A 20,253-nucleotide genomic window follows, 5' to 3' on the forward strand; every position below is an offset into this window, starting at 1 on the left:
AATTTTTAAGCACGTTTTACTGTTAAAATAAGGAGCTGTTTAATGATTAATAAAGGGGGGTTTATAGGGGAAATTAAAAATAAAAATTCTAAATTTAACTTTTCTTAATATTAAGGCTTTAGAGTTTATTTTTTCATTGTTAAAGGGTTTATAGTTAATATACAATTGTTAAATGTAGCAACTAGCACGGTTAAAATTAGGTTAAAATTCTAGCAGCAATACCCCCTTACATTTTTTTTACTATCGGCCCTTAAGTCTTAGCTACATTTCGTGTGTATTTGCTTTCTTATCGCGCTAAGGCCTTATTGTTAGTCAAGAACAAACTTAACGTTAAAGAACAAACATAACCAGACGCCTAATGTATGGTCGTATATAGCTTAATATAAGAGTTTATTAATATATATAAAACTTGACTGTTTTAAAGGTACATTATTACATAAATTACTAAGGCAAAAACTGTGAAAATTGTAATATATTAAAGCAATATTTTGGCAATTCTAATGTTAACTATTGTGTTTTTACTTGCAGTAAGTCAAGTTATTGTCTTAAGTTTTAAATAATATTTGCCTTTTTTATTTTTTGTTTGTTTTTCTTGAAAATCCGTTTAACTTGACGTTAATAGAAGTAAAATAAGGCGCGAAATTTAAAATTTTGAATTGTGTTAATCGTCCAATAGTATCACGTCCACACTATAACGCCATAGCAACCATTGTTTTAAAACAATTATTAATTATTTAACTAACAATATATTGGCGGTTATAAATATGAATATTCTATAGACATCTTTTAATAAACTAAAGAAATTCAATAAAAAAAATTTTAATCGATTTTTATATCTTACATTTTTGTTTGTATAATATATAGGTTTTTTGTTAGGGTCTCTATTAAGAATACATAGATTACAATTTCTAAATTGGCAACTTTAGTGTACGTAAAATGTGTATTTTAATTCGTGGGTATGTAACATAAGGTCTCATGTTATTTTAGTACACTTTTTATTCTAAATATACCTTAATCTAGCAATTAATAGTTAAGTCAATAAGTTAACTGTGAAAATAACACATGTTTAAAAGCTAATTAGTTGTTAATTTTGATTGACAGGCCATGTGTTTTGTTCACAAGTTATTTTAAATAGTTTGTTTTAGTAACATTTTGGTCTGTTATGTTTGTTTAATATAGGTGTGTATTAAAATGGATGCTATCTATTTTAGGGTAATACTAAACATAGAAAAACAATTCAAAGTACCGTTTATATAACAATATTGTTAGTTATAAATATACAGTTAATAACACACATTTGTGTAATATTTATTAATTTTGGACGGATTTTTATGCAAAATAATTTTATAATTACTTATACATTTTCACAGTTTTAATTACGTTGTTAATTATAAATATTGTTTTATTACTAGATAAGGCACAGTGTTATATTTTTGCAATTATGTTATAATCTCAATCTTGTTTTTAAAACATAAATAGTTGTTTGAAAACATAAAATATTATAAAAAACAACAAAAACTGTAAAATTGTAGAAAGGTTTAAAAACATAAACATGGGCCTATATATATACATAAATTTTATAAAAATTAGTTCCAAAAATTATAGTGAGTATACTCAATAACAAAAATACTTTCTAAAAAAAATAAGAAAAGTAAGTTGGTATAAAAAAATTTAAAAAAAACTAAAAAAAATTTGTGCCAAAAAACAACTTTTTAGCCAGTTTGCCCAGCTACAGCTTCCACATTAACCGGACTTTTAATCACAGCCTTAATCATTGGTGTTTGTACCGGCCATACTGGTCTTGTTACAGTTATATCAGGTTTAGATCCGTCGACTATTTGTAGTTTTGAGTCAATCGTGTGAATTGGTTTACTGGTACCATGAACACATAATAACTTAATCTCTAGCGGCCCCAAGTGTAAGAATTCCTAGATTCAAAAAAATTATTGTTTTGGTCAATTTGTTATTACAATTTGTTAAATTCAGCTTAAGACAACTTTCCAATTAGCTATTCATTGAAAAAACATTGCTATAAAATTTGTTCTATAATGCAAGTGGCATCTTTCTATTTTAAAACTACTTAAACTAAAATAAAATTTTTGAATGCACAAAAAATTATTTTCTTTACTTTTTTCTCATATTCATTTTCTTCTTCACTCTCTTCTTCTTCCTCTTCTCCTTCTTCCAGCTCCTCTTCCTGAATGGAAAAAACTTTATCCTCGACATATTTCTGCATCGCACTACGAGGACGATCTTCTATAGCTAAAAAAAATATAAAACTTTACAAAATATACTATTTTACCTCAGTTTACTTCACCTATTTAAACTAAAACTAAATTCAAGTTGCTCTTACCTTTGATGTCTGGCGTTGAAGACTGACTTTGATATTCCTTGTCATATATTGACATTGTTTTAAGATCCATACAACTCATTGTTTCATCATTTAAGACATCGCTGTCACTAAATTCTGTTAGGTAAAAGTTCCTGTAGAAAAAGAAAAATGGTTTAACTTAATCAATGTACAAATTTATGTATAAACTAACTAAATTGTGTTAGTTTAAAGTTTATATAACATTTGTAAAAAATTTCAAGTAAATAAATTTTTTTGAACAATTTTAAGTTGACTTTTTTCACCTTGATATTTTAAGGTCATCTTGTTTACAGTCAAGTAATTCACTGATAATTTCCAAATTTTCGTGTTCCAGTTCTTCTAATCTCTTGAGCAGGTATTTTTCCTCCGCTCTGTTTAGATAAAACTTTAAAATTACCAGTTAGTTTTTATTCATCCATATTTATTAAAGCTTGGTGATGGTATTTAAATCTCCTATTTAAAAAATGAATCAATAAAACTTTCTTTTTTTCTGGTACGGGGGTGAATTATCGTTTGCAAATAAATGTTACAAATTGCGAGTGACCATATTATAAAAATTAAAAAGTTGATCATAGTGATCCTTCACTACTAAACTAACAAATATGCAAAGAAAATTAATTTAAACCTATGAACTTCTGCCTCAGATTTAAGCCAATCATTCTCATGAACTTCTTGCACAGAAGCAGGATCTAATTTTCCCATTGCTTTCTCTGATGCTAAAAACTTCTGTTCTGCCATGCATTCATCCATATGAGCTTTCACTTCTTGTTTAGCGGTGTCTAGTTGCCGTTCTAAGTGGGCTGTAATGTTGTCAAATAATTATGATAAATTTGTAAGCTTAAATATGTTTTGATATCAAATTTATTGGGTACAGAAAAGAGTATGTCATAGAGAACATTAGTTTTTATCCCGTTTATTTTGCTTGTTTGTTAAAATTAATTTTTTTTACCATTCATATCATCGAAATTTTGTTGCATGTCTTCTAACTCACTCTTAAGCAAATGGATCTAAAAATTTAAGGAACAATTATAAACTTTATAAAGTCAATGTTTGGTTTTTAATTTCTTTTTAAAAAGAAATTTCACTTACTTGGGTTTTATGCTCATCTGCTCCCCTTTCTTTATAATCTGTCCAGAAATCAACTTCTGCACTCTTTTTTGCATATTCACTTTCTTTCTCATCGATTTGAAGTCTTAAATCTAAAATAAAAAGTAGAATAAATATAAAAAATTTTATAACCTTGGCACAATTTACACTTAGCATTAGTGGGTAGTTTATGCTTGGCATGGGGTATCAATAAGACCTTATATTTAGTCATAAAAAAATACTAAAATTTCAACTTTTTAACCTTGGCACAATTTACACATAGCATTAGTGGGTAGTTTATGCTTGGCATGGGGTATCAATAAGACCTTCCATTTAGCCATGAAAATAAGAAAAGTAGTCAAAAAAAAAAGTTTTAAATGCTGCCTTCAATTCTAGTAAAAAATATTTAATTCACAAAAAAATGACCGTCACAAATTTTCTCTTGTGCTCCGGAGGCTTCCCACTTCTCCTTAAGAGCTTGTTCTACGTGCTCACTGTTAAACACCTCCCTTTGCTCCAACTCCTTCTCCTGCTCCTTAGCTTGTTTCAGTAAAGTTTTAATATGAATAAACTGCTCATCCTTAAGTCGGACATTCTGGAAAATAAAAAATCAATGGTTTTTTTAAAGTTAAGTGGAATTAGATATTTTTCTATAAGTTATATTAAAAAAATAAATGTTGTTGCAAATTGATTTACCCTTTCTTGAAACCTCTTGTTTTTGTCTTTTAATCCCTTGATTTCAAATTGAAGTTCTTCAGAAGCTTTCTCTTTGACTTGGATCCTAAATTTAAAAATAGATTACCATCACTTAATTATTTGTTTAAATTCTTACGGTTCTCTAGAATAAATATTTTAAACTAAATTGTTAAAATCTAATGTTTTTTTTAAATATGTGTTATTGCAATTAATCATATCTTGGTTGGATTATTATTTACTGGAAAGCTAGAATCGCTTCTTTTAAAGTCATCTCATCCTCCCTCTTTCCACTCTTCTTTTTAGCTTTACCCCCTCCCCCCTTTTTCTTACCTTTTTTACCCATTTTTAAGGTAATTTAATTACATTAAAACACACTGAAAAAAAAGTAAACAAAATATTACTAGCAAGAACTGCATTGAAATGATTGGAAAAACATGGTAAGAACTAAACGGAGAAAACAGCTTAACAAAATGATTAAAAAAAAGGCAGTTGAATTTTAAATTATCATGATTTTAAAATAAAATGTTGCGTAAGCATTAGTCTGTTAACAAAAAAATATTAATTTTCAGGCAATTTATCCTCATTGTTAGACTGTTGTCCACTGACAAATATTCCCATAAGAGGTATACTTCCATCTTTATTTAACTCTATCTTATTCATTTCATCAATTTGTTTTAACTCCACTTTCCGTGGTAAAAAAGCTGGAACTTTGTCCTTATTTTTTGTTGGGGCAATGTATGGTGTTGTAGGAGTTCGAATTACTTGTTTTTGAACTAAAACATCTAAAACTTTTTGGTGAAAATATCCAGATTTTGTTTTAAATTTGGGCGGTTTTCGATTGAAGTTGACATTTTGTTTTGGGTTTTCTTTTACTTTGGGTTCATCTAGTTTATTTTGTTTAGAAGTTGAAGGGCAATTAAAGTTATTTTTAGGCTGACAATGTTGTTTTTGAAGATTAGGATGAATAGAAATATTTTTTCGTTGCTGTGTTTTAGAAACAATTTGCATATTTTGTAAATTATTGTTTTTATGAAAATGATTAATATTTTGGTAATTAGTATTAACGTTTTGTTGCATTGGGTTAAATTGTTGGGTTGGGGGCCAAACTGGTGGGGGTGGATAATTGGAATAACCTTGCAACCCATATTGGGGTGGGAACATCATGTTAGGGGGTGGGGGAGGGGGTAAAGTAAGGGGAATACCCATTTTGTTCCTAGGAATGTTAATCTTAATTTGGGGTTGAGTTGGAATAAAACTCGGACCAATTTTATTTGAAGCAATTATTTCGTTGGATGTTGATGGTTTTTGACCACTAGAGGCCGATATTGAGCCTGGCTTTGTAGTTGATTGATAAGAATTTACATTTTTTGATTTTTTACCCTTTTTTCTTTTATCTTCTTTCAATTCTTTTTCAAGAAATTTTACTCTTGAAGTTACAGACTGTCTCCGATGGTTAATCTTCTCTCTTACGTCATCTAGTGTTTCGTACTCTGGGGCATAACAAACATGAAGTACAGCACCAAAAAAATAATGTTCATCCAATTTTCGCTTAGCAGTTTTAGCAGCTTGTATATCTTGATATTTTAACAAATAAACAAGCGTAAAATCTTCCTTATCATAATCCTTAAGTTCCTTGTACTCTTGTATAGTCCCATATGCTGAAAATAATTTAAGTAAATCTTTTTCGAGTCCAATTGCTGGTATTCCGATTACAAGTAAAAATTTTGACTCAAGGTTAATTGTAAAAACTCTAACTGAAGTCCTTTTTTTGCCGCGCCGATATTTTGGTCTGGTGTCACAATATTCATGTTTAAGATGATGAGGGAGACTTTTCTGTTCTACATTGTCAGACATTTCTTAAAAATAAAAATTTTTTTTCTTTATTATAATTTATTCTTATAATAATTTTTTACTATTAGTTTTGTAATTCTTGTATTGAAAATTATGTTAATAATATTCCATAATATATTCTCTTTTTATTAAATTATTTAATTGCAACTTTAATTTATTAAAAATGTCAAAATAAAAAATTTTACTGCAATATTTGTTAAAAAAAATATGGAAGAATAATATAAGTGGCTATATTTTGATTAAAGTCAAACAAAAATACTTTTTTTCAAATATAAGCTACTTTTTTCACTACACCACGTGTTTAGTTTATTTTAAACGAAGAAAATAAATTATTTTAGCTTGCAATAAAACCAAGGTAACCAATCAAAAAGGGAATTTCCCTTTAAAGTAAAATGCATTATGGGAAATCTTACCAAAAAGTATAAAAAATTTTTTTTAAGTTTGGTAATTTTTATATGAGTTTATAAATTGCTAATAAATTAAGTTTTTAGGGTAATTTGAGAAGAATAACATTTGAATTTTGAAATAAATACTACAGAACCGTTTAAAATTATTATTTACGTAATTATGGTGGCTTTAAATTTCGGTCACAAAATAGCTACCACGTATTCAGCAACAACTGTTTACAAAATTTTATTAAAGAACAAAATCGAAAAACTTAAAAGAAATCAAAATTTCTTGCAAATGTGAACAAAAATGATGAAACCTGATAATAATTCAAACACCGATAAACCTAAAGTTAAACCCTGGTCTGTTAGAGACTCAAAAGTAAACTTAGCAGCTTTGTTAAACGATCCTCGAAAGGCGAAACGAGATTATGATCTTTTTACGAAAACCTGGGGAGTTGAGTTTAGGGATTTACCTCCAGGTAAAATTTTAATGTAGTTTTTGTTGAACTTTTAACTTTATATCATTGTTAGAAACTTACTTATGTTTATTAATTGTGTTAAAGACTGACTTTACTGCTTAAACTTAGCCCTACCCCTATTTAATTAATTAAAAAATTTTTGGGATCTCTATTAGTTTTGCACGCCCTACATAAACAGGGTGTGTAACCAAAATGCGGCATAGGTAATTAAACAAAAAGGTTGCATAAATTAAACCCTTACCCTAACCCTCACATATTCAGTTTACCCATTAACACATCTGACTCTTAAAGCGGACTAAGTTATACTCATTAAAACATATTTCAACTAATTTTTAATGTCTGGTTGAACAATTGCCATACTTAGGTTATAACGCCTTGTTAAATTCGGGCGTGCGAAACTAATAGAGATCCTTTTTTTGTTGTTGTAAATGTTATTATCTATGCCGTTCTATTTTTATTAACACTATTGACAAACTTAAATTGGCTATTAAACCCAAATCTTTTACTTACTATAATAAAGTTAACTGTTTTTATTTACTTTGTAAATTAAGAGATAATGTAATATCTCGAGTCTGGGTTAGGGTAACTAATGGGACTTTATGTTTAGGTTATGAAGTCGACCTTTTATTATCTAGGATAGATAAGATATATATAAAAAAGCCTACAATTTAAATTATTTTACAATATATATATTTTTTCAGGTGCCACATTAAGAAGATCGAAATGGATTCCGAATGTACAAAGTGGTCACTTCACTGAATATTTAGAGAACACAGGAGATCGAGTTTTAAGACATGAAAGTCAATCTTTTAAGTTTTTAGAAGATGATTCTACTTCAAAGGAATTCCAATCTGTTTATGGAACTGGGCACAAGTTAGTATTAAGTTTTTCCTTTACTTTAATACTTTAATAGACCGGCAGCATGGTGTAGTGGTAAGAACACTTCCTACACCACACATGAGGTCGTGGGTTCAATGCTCACTGCTCTCATGCTGTAGCACCCTTGAGTAAGGCGATATAAACTGTATGAACTCCTGATGAGACAGCACTTAATTAGCAGTATAATTATCGGGCAATTATAATCTATACTATCCCAAACTGCCACAGGCAACTCGAGACTGGTTCGGAGTAACTCATGTTACTCTATGTTTAAGTCATGCGTTTGACTTTCCCACATCGAGGATAAAGATATATCCAAAAAAATGAAAATAAAAATAGGCCTATATAAACAAATTATTTTAACTGTTTAAATAGAAACCTTACTGCAGCTTTAATAATATTTATAAATAAAGTATAACTTTAATGCAGAAATTAGAAATTTAATAGTTTGCTTAGTATCATGCATTTGTTACAAATTGTCGACTGCCTACTTAAGTATTGTAAACTTGTTAAAGTTCACAAAATAAACCATTATTCTTACTTGCAATGATTTTATTGCTACCCAAAAACAAATTTATCAAAATATAGACACAAAAAAATTAAAAAATATAAAGTGGAAAGTTGTCCTTTGTTTACTTTTAAAGGAGGTCCTTGTTCTATAGGGTTACTTGTTCTAATATGTACTTATCTGGGGATTTATTTGCTTTGTGGGTTATCAATACATGTCTAAAACTGACCCAATATTTTTTTAACTTATTTATTACTTAAATGAATACTAAAATTTATGTTTTAGCCAACATACTAAAGCTGCAATAAAGACGGCGATTACAGCTCATCAGCAACGAGATGCAGTGATAAAAACGAGAGCCGCGTTGGATGCCATCCCAAAGATATTTCTTCGAAATGATTTTACGTTACAAAACAGTCACACTTTTACCTCAGTACTTAATTTTAATGACTCAAACTCTAGTGAGGGTGATCCTGAGTTGAAAAAGTAAATTTTGCAATTTTTTTGGGGGGGTTGTAAAATTTTGAAAAAATTTGATTTGTTTGTTTAATATTTGATATGATATAGGTAGGTTGTTATAAATTATTCATACAATAACCATATGCTAATTTTTTGACATAGATAATATTCTAAAAATATTTAAAATAATAGTTTTAAAATGTGTTAAATTTAAGTTATTTTGGTTTAAAATTTTTAAAAAAGTTTAAAATTATTTTAGGTCAGCAAGAGAAATAAAACGTCAAATTTCGTCGTCGAAACTACTCCAAGAAAAGCTGAGTCATTACTTGGACATGGTAGAAATGGCGATTATTCGGCAAATTTCCCTCCAATCAGATGCCTTCTTTAATGCCATGTCATCACATGATAAACTACATGTAGGAACCTTTTTTGCTTGTTTGAAATTTTTTTGTTTTTTGACACAATTTTAAACGCTAAAAACAATTTAAACAATATAAATAGTTCATTATTATAAACATATCATAGGTATTACATTTTTTATATATATATTAGGTTTATTATGACATACTTTTCATATATTTAAAAGTTTGTATTAATTTTAAAAAGTCTGGTATTATAATATGTATACTATATAGTATAAATGTGTATATTGAAATATTAGTTGAATGAAAACAGATTGTTTAGAAAATAATTGTTAAATATCAACTGTTTATATATATTTTATTGTAAGAACTAGGTGATATGGACTTACTGTATGTTATAAATTATATATAAAACTTAATAATTTAAGTTTTAATTGTTTTTTTTTTTTTGCAGGAACAATTAAACGAAACTTTGAGTAAAGTTCAAAACTTGATAAAAAAGATGAAAATAATAGAATCCAATATAGTTTCTAACCCTTTAAAGGTTTAAATTATTTATATTTTAATATGTTTTAAATGGTGATAATAATCTCTTAATGGCTTGAAAATTAGATTTAAAAAACTATTTCTGTTTTTAAAATTTTTTTTTCATATTGCTATTTAAAAAAAAAAAATTTTGGCCCACATTATTTTTGGTACACCTACATATTTTGTTGGGAAATTATTCTTATTAAATGTAGTTTATAAAATTTAATACATTTTTAAAATAAATTACTAAATTGTTTTCCTCTAATATTGTTTTATACAAATAAATTTTAAATTTTTAAAATACAATAAGTAAAAAATACATCATAAAAAAAATTGGTTCAATAAATAATAGAGTATAACTGACAATACACTTTTTTGTAAACCTTTAAGTAGAAAAAATTCAGTTTGTGGTGCATGGGCAAAAAGTAGTTGTCAATCTATTACAACAAGCAATGCAAGCAAAACAATAAGCCAAGCATTTAAAGTATTTATTTCAACAAAACCTTTTAAAAAAAATTATTTTAAGATTGTCCAATTAAAAAGAGTTCAATCAAACCAAATAAATTTACTTGAAAAACTTCATATGATGGTGACCGTCCATCAAACTCAACCCACTATCCAGTTATTATTATCAACGAGTGAATATGCCGGATCACTTGACCTTATTACAACAACGCAGGAGGTTTTACACCAGGAACTTAGTGGAATTCACTGCTTTCGGTGAGATTTGAAGATAGTTTTGTTGTTATATTTTTGAAAAGAGGAAAAAAAATTTTTCAATTTTTTTTGACACCTGATATTTTGTAAATTTATGTTTTTATTTTTTAATATTAAAAATAAGAAACTTGCAAACTTTATTTTTTTAAATTTGCAAATTAGAAAGTTTTCCAAATCAACTTATATTGTAATAAAAAATGTTTTTTTATTTTTCTTTAGCCATCTTAGTAGTCAACTTCATGAAATGGAAAATGTAATTGATCACATGATGCACAAAGAAGTGGAAGAAGTCCTCAAATCTGAGGTCCAACGACCTTTGACCCAAGGTCATCACTGTGCTGAACCTCATAGACTCACAGCAGTCGTACTCGGGTTGCTACGACAAGGACAGTTTGATTTTTTGGAAGGTTTTAGGTAAAATTTTTAATTACTTTTTTTATTTTAGGGTTTTTGTTTTAATTTTTTATTAATTAAAATTTTTTATAAATTAAAAAAAAAAATTTCAAAAATAATCTTAAATTTTTTTCCAGAGGAGATATAGAAATTGCAGTAAAAGCAATCATCAAAGACACAGTTTGTGATGTCATAGAGAGCTCATTGAATGAGGAGAATCAGTCCCTTGCATCCCGGATGAGAAGATTGAGTTGGGATGACTGGATGCAGATGTTAACCAAAATTTTCAACAATCTTATCTCTCTATTGAGGTAAAATTTTATTTTTTAATTGTAACTGCATATTAAATTTTCGATATAGAATTTTTTAAGATATTAAATAGTTAGCGGGTTAAAAATAAAATGGACATTACATTAGTTGATCGCCGTTTTGATTGTCATAATATTGTTGCAATTCTCAATTAATGCAATTTTCCCAAATTAAATATATATATTGATGCCTTCCACCAAGCTCTATTATATATATTTGAATCTGAAAAAGTTTTGAGTTCGAGCCACGCTGATGCCAAACTATTTGCCTTCAATTAAGCCCATTGTTAATAAATAACTTCAATCTAACACAACTGCACACTTTTTCCCCATAAAAATACTAAAACCTATCACCTTAAGGTGATACGGTAAAAAAGTTATTTTAAAACGTAGATTTAACTTGATTTTTTATTTTCAGGAAAATAAAATCAATTCTAAATATGATCAGCAGTGTTGCCAAGGAATCTTTAGCAAGAGGCGACATTTACAAAACTCCACAATATTTAAAATCAAACAAAAATAAACAAAAAACTTTAAAAACATCAAAATTTCGGCGAAATTTGGAAACCACGAATGCTTTTTCGGATAATAACTCTGAAAGTGAAACAAATGATGACAAAAATAATCCAATTTCAAAAAATTTTCAACTACCTAATGGTAAGAAGGGGAATTCTAGAAAAAATTCAAAAACCGATGAAAGAAACCCATTTTCGGAAAAAAATCCACCAAAACTGGAAAATTCCAATCCATTTTTACCCAGTGTTTCCCCTGAAAAAAATTCATTGTCTAAAAATCGACGAAAATCCACTGGAAACCCTTTTCTTGATGAAATAAACAACGAAAATACAGATTTAATGGAAGGGTTAGCAAGTTATGAAGACGAGCTTATAAATTCGGCTGCTGATTTGTACGATAACTCTTCTCCAAAAAAACCTGATAAAAACGAGCCACAATTAAATGGAAACACTGATGTGGTTGAATCTTCGAACGAAAATAGCGAAGATCAAGAAGTAAAAAAATATTTAAATTTTTTTTAAAGAAATATTTTGAAAAAAATTTTGAATCAAATTATTTTAAAATTTAGTTTTATTAAAAATGCTCTAAGAACCATTTTTAATTAAGATATCCTTTTTGTATTTAATGTTAGGCTTTTTATTTGTTTTTTATTTAAATTTAATTTTGTTTTAACTTATAGACTGAAGAGCAAGAACAAGTTGAGGTAGTGGAAAAGATGAGCAGTCTAGAATATGAAACTTTAGAGAAATATTTAACTGATTTGTTAGGATGGGTGTTCGACTTTCAACAAGACAGGTAAGAGCTTAATTGCAACTAATTTGTAACAAATATTTATTCATTTTTATTTCAATGGAATTATGCAAATTTTTTGGGAGAGCATATTCAAATATTAAAAAGAAAATAATTTAGATATTTGTAAACCTTTTTATGCTTATTTTTGCCTTTGTCGAAGTTTTATTTTTTTTATTTATCTTTATTTTTTTAATAAATTAAAAAATTATTATTTAGTTAGCATAAACTTATATAAATATTGGTAAAACCTTTTATGATCAATTTTGCCTTTTTAAATTAATGTTCTAAATGTTTTATTTAAATACTCTTATGTTTAAATATTACAATTGTTGTATTTAATATAATTTTTTTTATATTAAATACAACAAACTTTTACAAATAGAATTTTTTTATAGATGTGTAAAAGTTCTAGCAGCCAAGGGAAAAGATGGTTCGTTGGATAAACTAAGTTCCGGAAATTTCCTTCTACTAGCAAAATCAATCAAGCGTTTCACTAACCAAGCAGAGATTATCGTTAAAAGAAAAACTGAAACGGAAACACTGAATTCACCAGGTTCGTTAAAAAAATCAAAAAAAAAATTTTCCAAAAAAAAAATTTTTCCGAAAACAAATTAATAAAATTAACATAATTTTTATTTTAATCCGACAGATCAAGAATCGCCAAGTCATGGTAATAACACAATATTAAATGGTTCACTAAGAGGGGCTTTGCAGACACAAGCTAGTAGATTTGTATCCAGATTTCATGAGGAAAGAAGAAATAAATTATCTCTAATATTAGATAATGAAAATTGGAAACAGGTTAATTTAAATAATCATTCTATTTAAATAGTTATGGATTGTGATATTACTTTTACACTACCATAGTTAAAATATTTTAATATATATATATTCTTTTGTAATTTTGTAATTTTTTTTTTATGAATCATTTTGTTTTGTTTACCTAGGCTGAAGTGCCAGCAGAATTAACAACATTGCTTGATAATTTAGTGAATGGAAAACTTAACCAAAATAACGAAAAACCTGTTGTTACTAATGGCAACTCAAAGTAAGTGAAGTAAAAAAAAGGAACTTTTAGGGTTTTTCTTAGTTTAATAACCTCAAATGTTAAAACTTGGGTACTATATTTTTGATTACAATTTTTTTTTTAAATCAAACTTTTTACTGATTTGTGTATAATAGTCACAACTCCACACCACCTGCCACAAACACAGTGGCACGAGCCACAGAATTATTAGTGTTAAATGGTGAAAAGTTTGCTGTGGTTGGAACCGTTCTTATTATGTTAAAAATGGTTTCAGAATATTGCAAGTAAGAAAATTAGAGATTTTATTTTTTATATTTTTCCACTTAAAAAAATAATTTTTTAGAATTATAAATGTTTTCCAAAAAAATGTTTTTTATTTTTATTTTTGTTGTTGTTATGTTTGTTAAGGATTTATTTATTTTTTAGTTTATATTTTTTTGATTTTAAATTTTTTTTATTAAAAAATCTCTCTATTTAGATGTTCTGATGACCTTCCTGCTTCTACAGCTGATTTGGTTCACCGACTTCATGACCTTTTGACCTTATTTAATTCTCGGACATGTCAGTTAGTGCTAGGCGCCGGAGCGTTACAACTGGTCGGATTAAAAACAATTACGACAAAAAATTTAGCGCTTGCTTCAAGATGTTTACAGGTAATATAAATATTCTTTTTTTGTTTAGATTTTTACTAAAAATAAAATTTCATTTTTAGATTGATTGAAAAAATTTCTATTTTAAAATGTTATATTTGTATTTAAGTTATCTGAATTGTCATCATTTGTTTTGTGGTTGTTTTCAAAATCTAGACCAAATTTTTAAACTAAATTTTAATTTTTATTTAGCTGGTACTTTTTTGCCTTCCTTCCATTCGCAGTCATTTTGAAACAAAGGTTTTAACTTACAATCAACACAACAAGGATGCTAACCACAAAGAGACGAATGTGCCGCACAAACATAAAGCCGTGCTAAAACATTTTGACCATGTCACCAAAGATTATCAGGTAATGTAAAAAATATTTTTTTGTAAATATTTTATTTATATACAATTTCATTACTTTTAAATTTTATATATAAATTGTAATAAAATTACAATTATAGATAATATTAGATAATCATCCTAAAAAAGGGATATTTTAACTAAGGTTGTGGTGTATGATTAACTGTATTTGATTAGTAATAATAATCATGTTTTTAAAATTCTATTATTTAAATTGCAAATTTATTAAAAATTAATTTAAGTAATATTTAGGTATACAACTTTATTAAAATTAGTTTATTTAGAAATACCACAATGCTTTACATTAAATTAAACCCTGTTTATTTACTACTTCACAACTGTTTGTACATATCTATTTTACCCTGTTTACTGTATATTCACTCATACAAAACGGCTTTATTTTAACCAGTATATTATTGCATACAGGCCCATGTAGATGAAATAGAACACAAGTTTAATGTTATAGTAAGTGGAGTGGTTGATCGTTACTTAACTAAATGGGAAGTCAAGGCCCCGATGCCTTCACCTTCTTTCAGACAAATTTGTAAACAAATTACAAAGTTTCATGAGACTGTGAGCTCACTACTTCCACAAGTAAGTATTTAAACAATTCATCTTTTTTTTAATTTTTAATATATAAATAATGTTTAATGTTGAGTTTAAAAAACTTTTTTTTCTATTTGTAGTATATATATTTTTCTTTATTTAACTTAAATTGATAAACCATGATTTTTTTCTTTTAGAAACAAACATTACGAATCATATTATCAGTCAACGAAGAATTTAAACAAAGTTTAAAAGAAAACCTAATAAAATATGGGGTTACTAATAACGGGGGACCTCAACATGGTTTAGTAACATCTGACCTCAGTTTCTATGATGCTAATATTAAGGTTTGTAAAATTATATATTGGCGACATTTAGTAATTTAGGTGTTCAATAATTAATTTGTTATAACTTAAAACTTATTAGCATTGTATTGGATTTATTTAGTTACCCTGACCCAGTCTTAAATTAATTTGGCAGTTTGTAGTATTAGTGATTAAAATTGCCGTAAATAATCTGCTAATTGGTGTTTAGCTCAGCTAAGACTTGTACTGTTTATATCGTCTTGTAGGCATTACAGCGTTAGAGCAGTCAGTTACTCCGACCCAGTCTCAAGTTGCCTGTGGCAGTTTTAGGATATTAGAGATTATAATTACCCGGTAATTATGCTGCTGAATAAGTGCTGGCTCAGCAGGAGTTCATACCGTTTATAGTGCCTTGCTCAAGGGCGCTACAGCATGAGATCAGTGGGGATTGAACCGACGTCCTTATGTGTGGTGTAGCAAGTGTTCTTACCACTACACCACGCTGCCGGGTCTTTTAAGGAGTTTAAGGACCTTGTTGATAAGACGGTTTTCTAATTTTTATACCTCTGTAAATTTTTATAATAAACTGTTTTATTTTTAATTTTTTTGCAGAACTTACCTGGAATGGCATCAATTGATTTAAAATTGCACACAGTCTGGTCCTAACATTGGTTACCATGCTTACTTCAGCGCTTATGCACTTTTACTAACATCTGATATTTATTTGGGGCTTGAACAAGATGTAACTTACACCCTGGTTTACTCTATTTATTTTTTTAGGGGCTTTGTTATATTTGCAATTCCTATAAAATGTATATGAAATGAATATTTAATAAGTAGATTATTTTAACACATATTTATTTTAACACAAATTTAGAAAAAAATACAGGGTAACCAAAAAAGGTTTGTAACTTAAAAATGGCACATAGATTAAGTTAGTGATAGTTATATTTAATATTATTGCAAGTGTTTTTATAATAAGGTTTTTCATTGTTTACTTTATTTGGGCAGGACCCTTAAGTTAATACAAAGATACTCACATTTACTTATAGTGCAATTTTCAAACTTTATTTTATACCTTTTACATAACACACGAACAGTTAACCAAATTAAATATAGCTCCCAAAAGTTTAAACTATATTGTGCCTTATAAAGGGTGCATGTTGTTATTTAGTTATTTAAGTTAAATTTAAAAGTGTTTTTATACTAACATTGTTAAATTCCAAATGTACCATTGTAAATGGTGTTTAGTATTTATATTAACGCGGTGCTCTATTTAGTCGGTTTATTAAAAAATTGAAATCATGTAGCAATGAGGAAATATTCTTTGTAAATTGCTTTATTTTTTCAAGTCAACTTTTAAAAGTAAAATATTTATTTCAAGTTATCTTGTGCAATAAATTAAAATTTCAACCTATGTTTTAACTGCTTTTTGGTATTGTTTGAGCCTAGTTTTTTGTGATTAGTTTTTTTAAATATTCTTATTTAAACTTAAACCATTATTTTTTTTCTTTTTATTTATCCTTGATGTGGGAAGGCTGATTTCACGGCCTTAAAATAGAGTAACACCTGTGACCCTGACCCAGTTTTAGGTTGGCTTTGCAAGTTTGGGATGTTATTGATTGTAATTGCCCTACGTTTAAGCAACCAATTACTGTTTGGCTTGGCAGGAGTTCATATTATTATTATACAGCTGCAACATGTAAGCAGTGGGAATTAAACTTTGGACCCATTGCCGTAACATCAAGTGTTGTAACTATAAAACCATGCTGGCAGTTTTATTTTCTAACATCTTACAGATGCTTTTTTAACTGTACTAGGTCAATCTATCTAACAACACTATTTAAATGTTCGAAGTATTTAACAGTATTATTAGGTCATATATTTTGATCAAGCAAATCAAACACAAAAAACATTGCACGTAGGAATCAAGAAATAAAGTGAAATATTGATAGATTTGAGTTAAAGGTTTGCAATATAAATCAAGCGTAATACTTTGATTAGATAAAAAATTTGCTGCTTAAAATTTGGCGATAATAGCATCAGATAAGCTCAAGTTTAATCAGCTGTCTGATATCAATAAAAAAAGTTTAAATCAATAGAAATTAAACTAAACGTTGCTACAATTTAAAAATTTTAACCAAAAAACTATTTTAAAAAATTTACAACTAAATTAGGTAAGTACCAGTATGCAGAATAATTCTAAAAGTTAAGGCTGTAAGTTCTACAATAAAAGGCCTAAAGCAACATTAATTTCATTGATTAAGCAAAGTTGAGACATAAACTTTTCCGTCCATTGACCCAATCAAACAATGACCACAATTAGTAGAAGCTGTCCAATCTAGACTAACCACAGGCGACCGATGACCAGTAAGAGTTAAAACCTTACTCAAGTTCCCAAGTTTTGTATCGACATGGTACATTAAAGAAGTGGTTCCATCACAAGTTAAAATATGGTCACCCAGGGGGTCAAAAGCCATTAATTGACCCCCTCTCGGTTGGTAAGCTTGCTTGTAACCACTAAAGCCAGATACTTCAAATGGACCCGATGCTGAGGGGTGAATGGGTAAGTTGAGAGGGTTACCAAGTTTTGAAATATCCCACATTGATAATTTTCCATCAGCTCCAAGGGTGTAAAACATTTTGCCATTGCGGGAGAAACAAATCGAGTAAACAGCACCATCGTGAGCATGAAGTTGCTTCACGGTTGAATAGTTTTGACCTTCGACGATCATAATATTTCCAACTTGGTCCCCGCAAACTAAGAAACTACCATCATCGTTAAAATTCAAGCAAGTTAGACCATCGTCGTTTACTTCTTGGACTCTTTTCTTTAAGCTTATTTGGCTTTCATGGGTATCCCATAACAGTAACCTTCCTTTTGGCTTATCATTAAAGCCTGAATTAGCCCAGTCATTTACAGGTGCAATACAGGAAGTAGCAAAAACATGATCTCTTGGATGACAAGCAATTTGATTGATATGAGTGAAATTATCACTCACATTAAGGTCTTGTTCCGTCTGTTTAGTTTGAATATTGTAAAGCCGAAGCACACCATTTGATGTACCCAATAACAGCTTTGAATTGGTATTTTTACACCATTCAATAGACAGAAATGGTGAACGTGACATTACTGTAGCAATGGTTTGAACTTTGGGCTCATATTTCCAGATTTTTACAACGCCGTCGGTGTCACAACTTGCTACTGCTCCTCCTTCGTGGCTAAATTTACTTTGAACAATCGCAGAATGGTGTTCACTATATTCATCTTTACTTAGAAGTAAAAATGATTTTTGCTTGTCAATCATGTTTTGAGGCCATGGGTTCGATGAAACAGCAGGAAGACTGGATGGTTGTAAATCGTCAATTTTGGAATTATTACTAAGCTGATTTAAGATAGAAGAGTTGTTAGGAGAAGGCGTAACAGAAGTAATTGTTACATCTGCTGGAGAAGTGGAAATTATTGTCGAGTTTGCTTCAATTTTTGGCAAAATTGGATTGATTGGTGAAGGTTTCGTCTCAGTTTTAGTCGCAGTATTTCCAAACAATTCTTCCCGTTGTGATTTATATCCCGAAATTTTTTTATTTCGAACACTTGTGGATAATTTATCACTGCTAAAAGGAGTTGTAACAGGATTTTGGATTTCATTTTGCTGGGGAACAGTAGATGGTTTTAAAGTTTCACTTGATGCTACTGTAGGCTGGGCCTTAGATGGAATCGGAACCTGTTTTTGAACAGGTTTCTGCGTTACTTTGGTTGATGCACCTTGTTTTGGAGAAGACTGGCTGGGCTGAGACTTCTTTGTTGAAAAATTAAATGGATTTTTCTTCTTTAGAGGAGGAGCTACAACTGGTTCCTTAACTAGAGCACCTGGAACACCAGAACTTTTAACATAATTAGGTACATGGTTAGTTGGTATGTTGGGTTTTTCTTGAAATAGTTTAAGTTTTGCAATTTCTTTTTCTAAAAGCGTGATGGTGGATCGATTTTGATTTAATTCTCGAATAAGATCCGGTGGCTTCATGCAAGCAAACACAACAGCTAAGAAATTTTGTAGGGAAGCAAGAAACGTGTCCGGCCATTGTTTATTAAAGTAATTTGAAAACTGTTTGCTAGTTTCTGGGTGGGGGATAAAAGGTAACGCAAACCATTCCTTCCATTCTGGCAGAGGGTGTAATTCTGCGCTCATTTTCTCATAAAACTCGACACATTCTTTGCGTTTATTACTCTGCAGCGAGTTAACAACATAAAGTCTGTACAGGTTATGTTCTAGTTTTTTAACACTTGTGGCATAGGTTTGATCAAGAAGACAGAAAAATCTCGAATCTAAATAACTCCAATAAGAACGAAGAGACTCTAAATCATAATTATACACGAACGACAAAATATGTTGGACGACTTTGTCCACGCGGAATCCTTTATCTTTATCGTTTTTAATGTCAGCATCAAACGATTTTAAAGTATTATTAAAACCTCTCTGGCAAATATAATCGCGAACTAAAGAGTCCACAAGGCCAGTACTTAATGTCCAAGCAGTCCATGTCATTTTTAATGAGTTTAAGTTAATAAAGCGAATATTTTTTTCCCCCTAACTGTTGATCAGCTGATAAAGATAAACAATAAACAAATGAACTCCATCAAGTGATTTGAATTTGTCACATCATAGTTGCTGACTCAGTTAATTTTTAATGCCATTAAAAAGAACTTCCTTCTATTTATTTTTTGGCATTTTGTTAATAGGAACCATTCACAATTGAATTCTTAATTAAAAAATTAAATTAGTTACCTAGTATTTATCTTTTAAATAACAGAGCATAAAATCACTATTAAAAAAATGTTTAAAATCTAGCACATTTTGTTACTAAAATCACTTTTGATAACACTTTATATTGTTTTTAACACAAATTGTTTTATATATTTTTTATTATAGCTCAAAAAAATATTTTAAATTAGACAACTGGGGATAAATAACAAACAACCGTAAGACGAAAAATGTGGGAAAAACTTTACCACTGGATGAGTTTTTATTCTAATTTCATGCTG

At 28.8% G+C, this 20,253-nt stretch overlaps 4 protein-coding genes across 4 annotated transcripts; 1 reads left to right on the plus strand and 3 right to left on the minus strand.

Moving 5' to 3' along the window:
* Nucleotides 1-1,378: 1,378 nt before the first annotated feature.
* Nucleotides 1,379-4,610, minus strand: LOC145750705 (coiled-coil domain-containing protein 83-like). The gene is made up of 10 exons (XM_082566795.1): nt 4,393-4,610; nt 4,154-4,238; nt 3,884-4,052; nt 3,461-3,570; nt 3,321-3,378; nt 2,997-3,171; nt 2,635-2,742; nt 2,354-2,484; nt 2,129-2,262; nt 1,379-1,928 (listed from the first exon to the last, which is right to left on the minus strand). Exons 1-10 carry the CDS (start codon nt 4,494-4,496, stop codon nt 1,713-1,715), a joined length of 1,290 nt encoding a protein of 429 aa, XP_082422921.1. The 5' UTR covers nt 4,497-4,610; the 3' UTR covers nt 1,379-1,712.
* On the minus strand, nt 4,528-6,007 carry LOC145750694 (uncharacterized). The gene has a single exon (XM_082566784.1). It carries the CDS (start codon nt 6,005-6,007, stop codon nt 4,712-4,714), a length of 1,296 nt encoding a protein of 431 aa, XP_082422910.1. The 3' UTR covers nt 4,528-4,711.
* A 646-nt stretch (nt 6,008-6,653) lies between these two features.
* LOC145745495 (vacuolar protein sorting-associated protein 54-like) lies at nt 6,654-16,611 on the plus strand. Its single transcript, XM_082563593.1, has 19 exons — nt 6,654-6,872; nt 7,574-7,745; nt 8,545-8,745; nt 8,978-9,134; nt 9,535-9,624; nt 10,135-10,328; nt 10,545-10,739; nt 10,856-11,029; nt 11,445-12,036; nt 12,222-12,337; nt 12,730-12,887; nt 12,984-13,135; nt 13,282-13,382; nt 13,517-13,645; nt 13,840-14,014; nt 14,204-14,362; nt 14,785-14,952; nt 15,102-15,251; nt 15,822-16,611. The coding sequence occupies exons 1-19, from the start codon at nt 6,701-6,703 to the stop codon at nt 15,873-15,875; spliced, it is 3,309 nt and encodes a 1,102-aa protein (XP_082419719.1). The 5' UTR covers nt 6,654-6,700; the 3' UTR covers nt 15,876-16,611.
* Nucleotides 16,612-17,093: 482 nt separating this feature from the next.
* On the minus strand, nt 17,094-19,793 carry LOC145752828 (WD repeat-containing protein 91-like). Its single transcript, XM_082569180.1, has one exon. The coding sequence runs from the start codon at nt 19,754-19,756 to the stop codon at nt 17,465-17,467; it is 2,292 nt and encodes a 763-aa protein (XP_082425306.1). The 5' UTR covers nt 19,757-19,793; the 3' UTR covers nt 17,094-17,464.
* Nucleotides 19,794-20,253: the final 460 nt, after the last annotated feature.

Source organism: Corella eumyota, chromosome 1 (genome assembly GCF_963082875.1).
Source record: "Corella eumyota chromosome 1, kaCorEumy4.1, whole genome shotgun sequence".
NCBI classification, from domain to species: Eukaryota; Metazoa; Chordata; class Ascidiacea; order Phlebobranchia; family Corellidae; genus Corella; species Corella eumyota.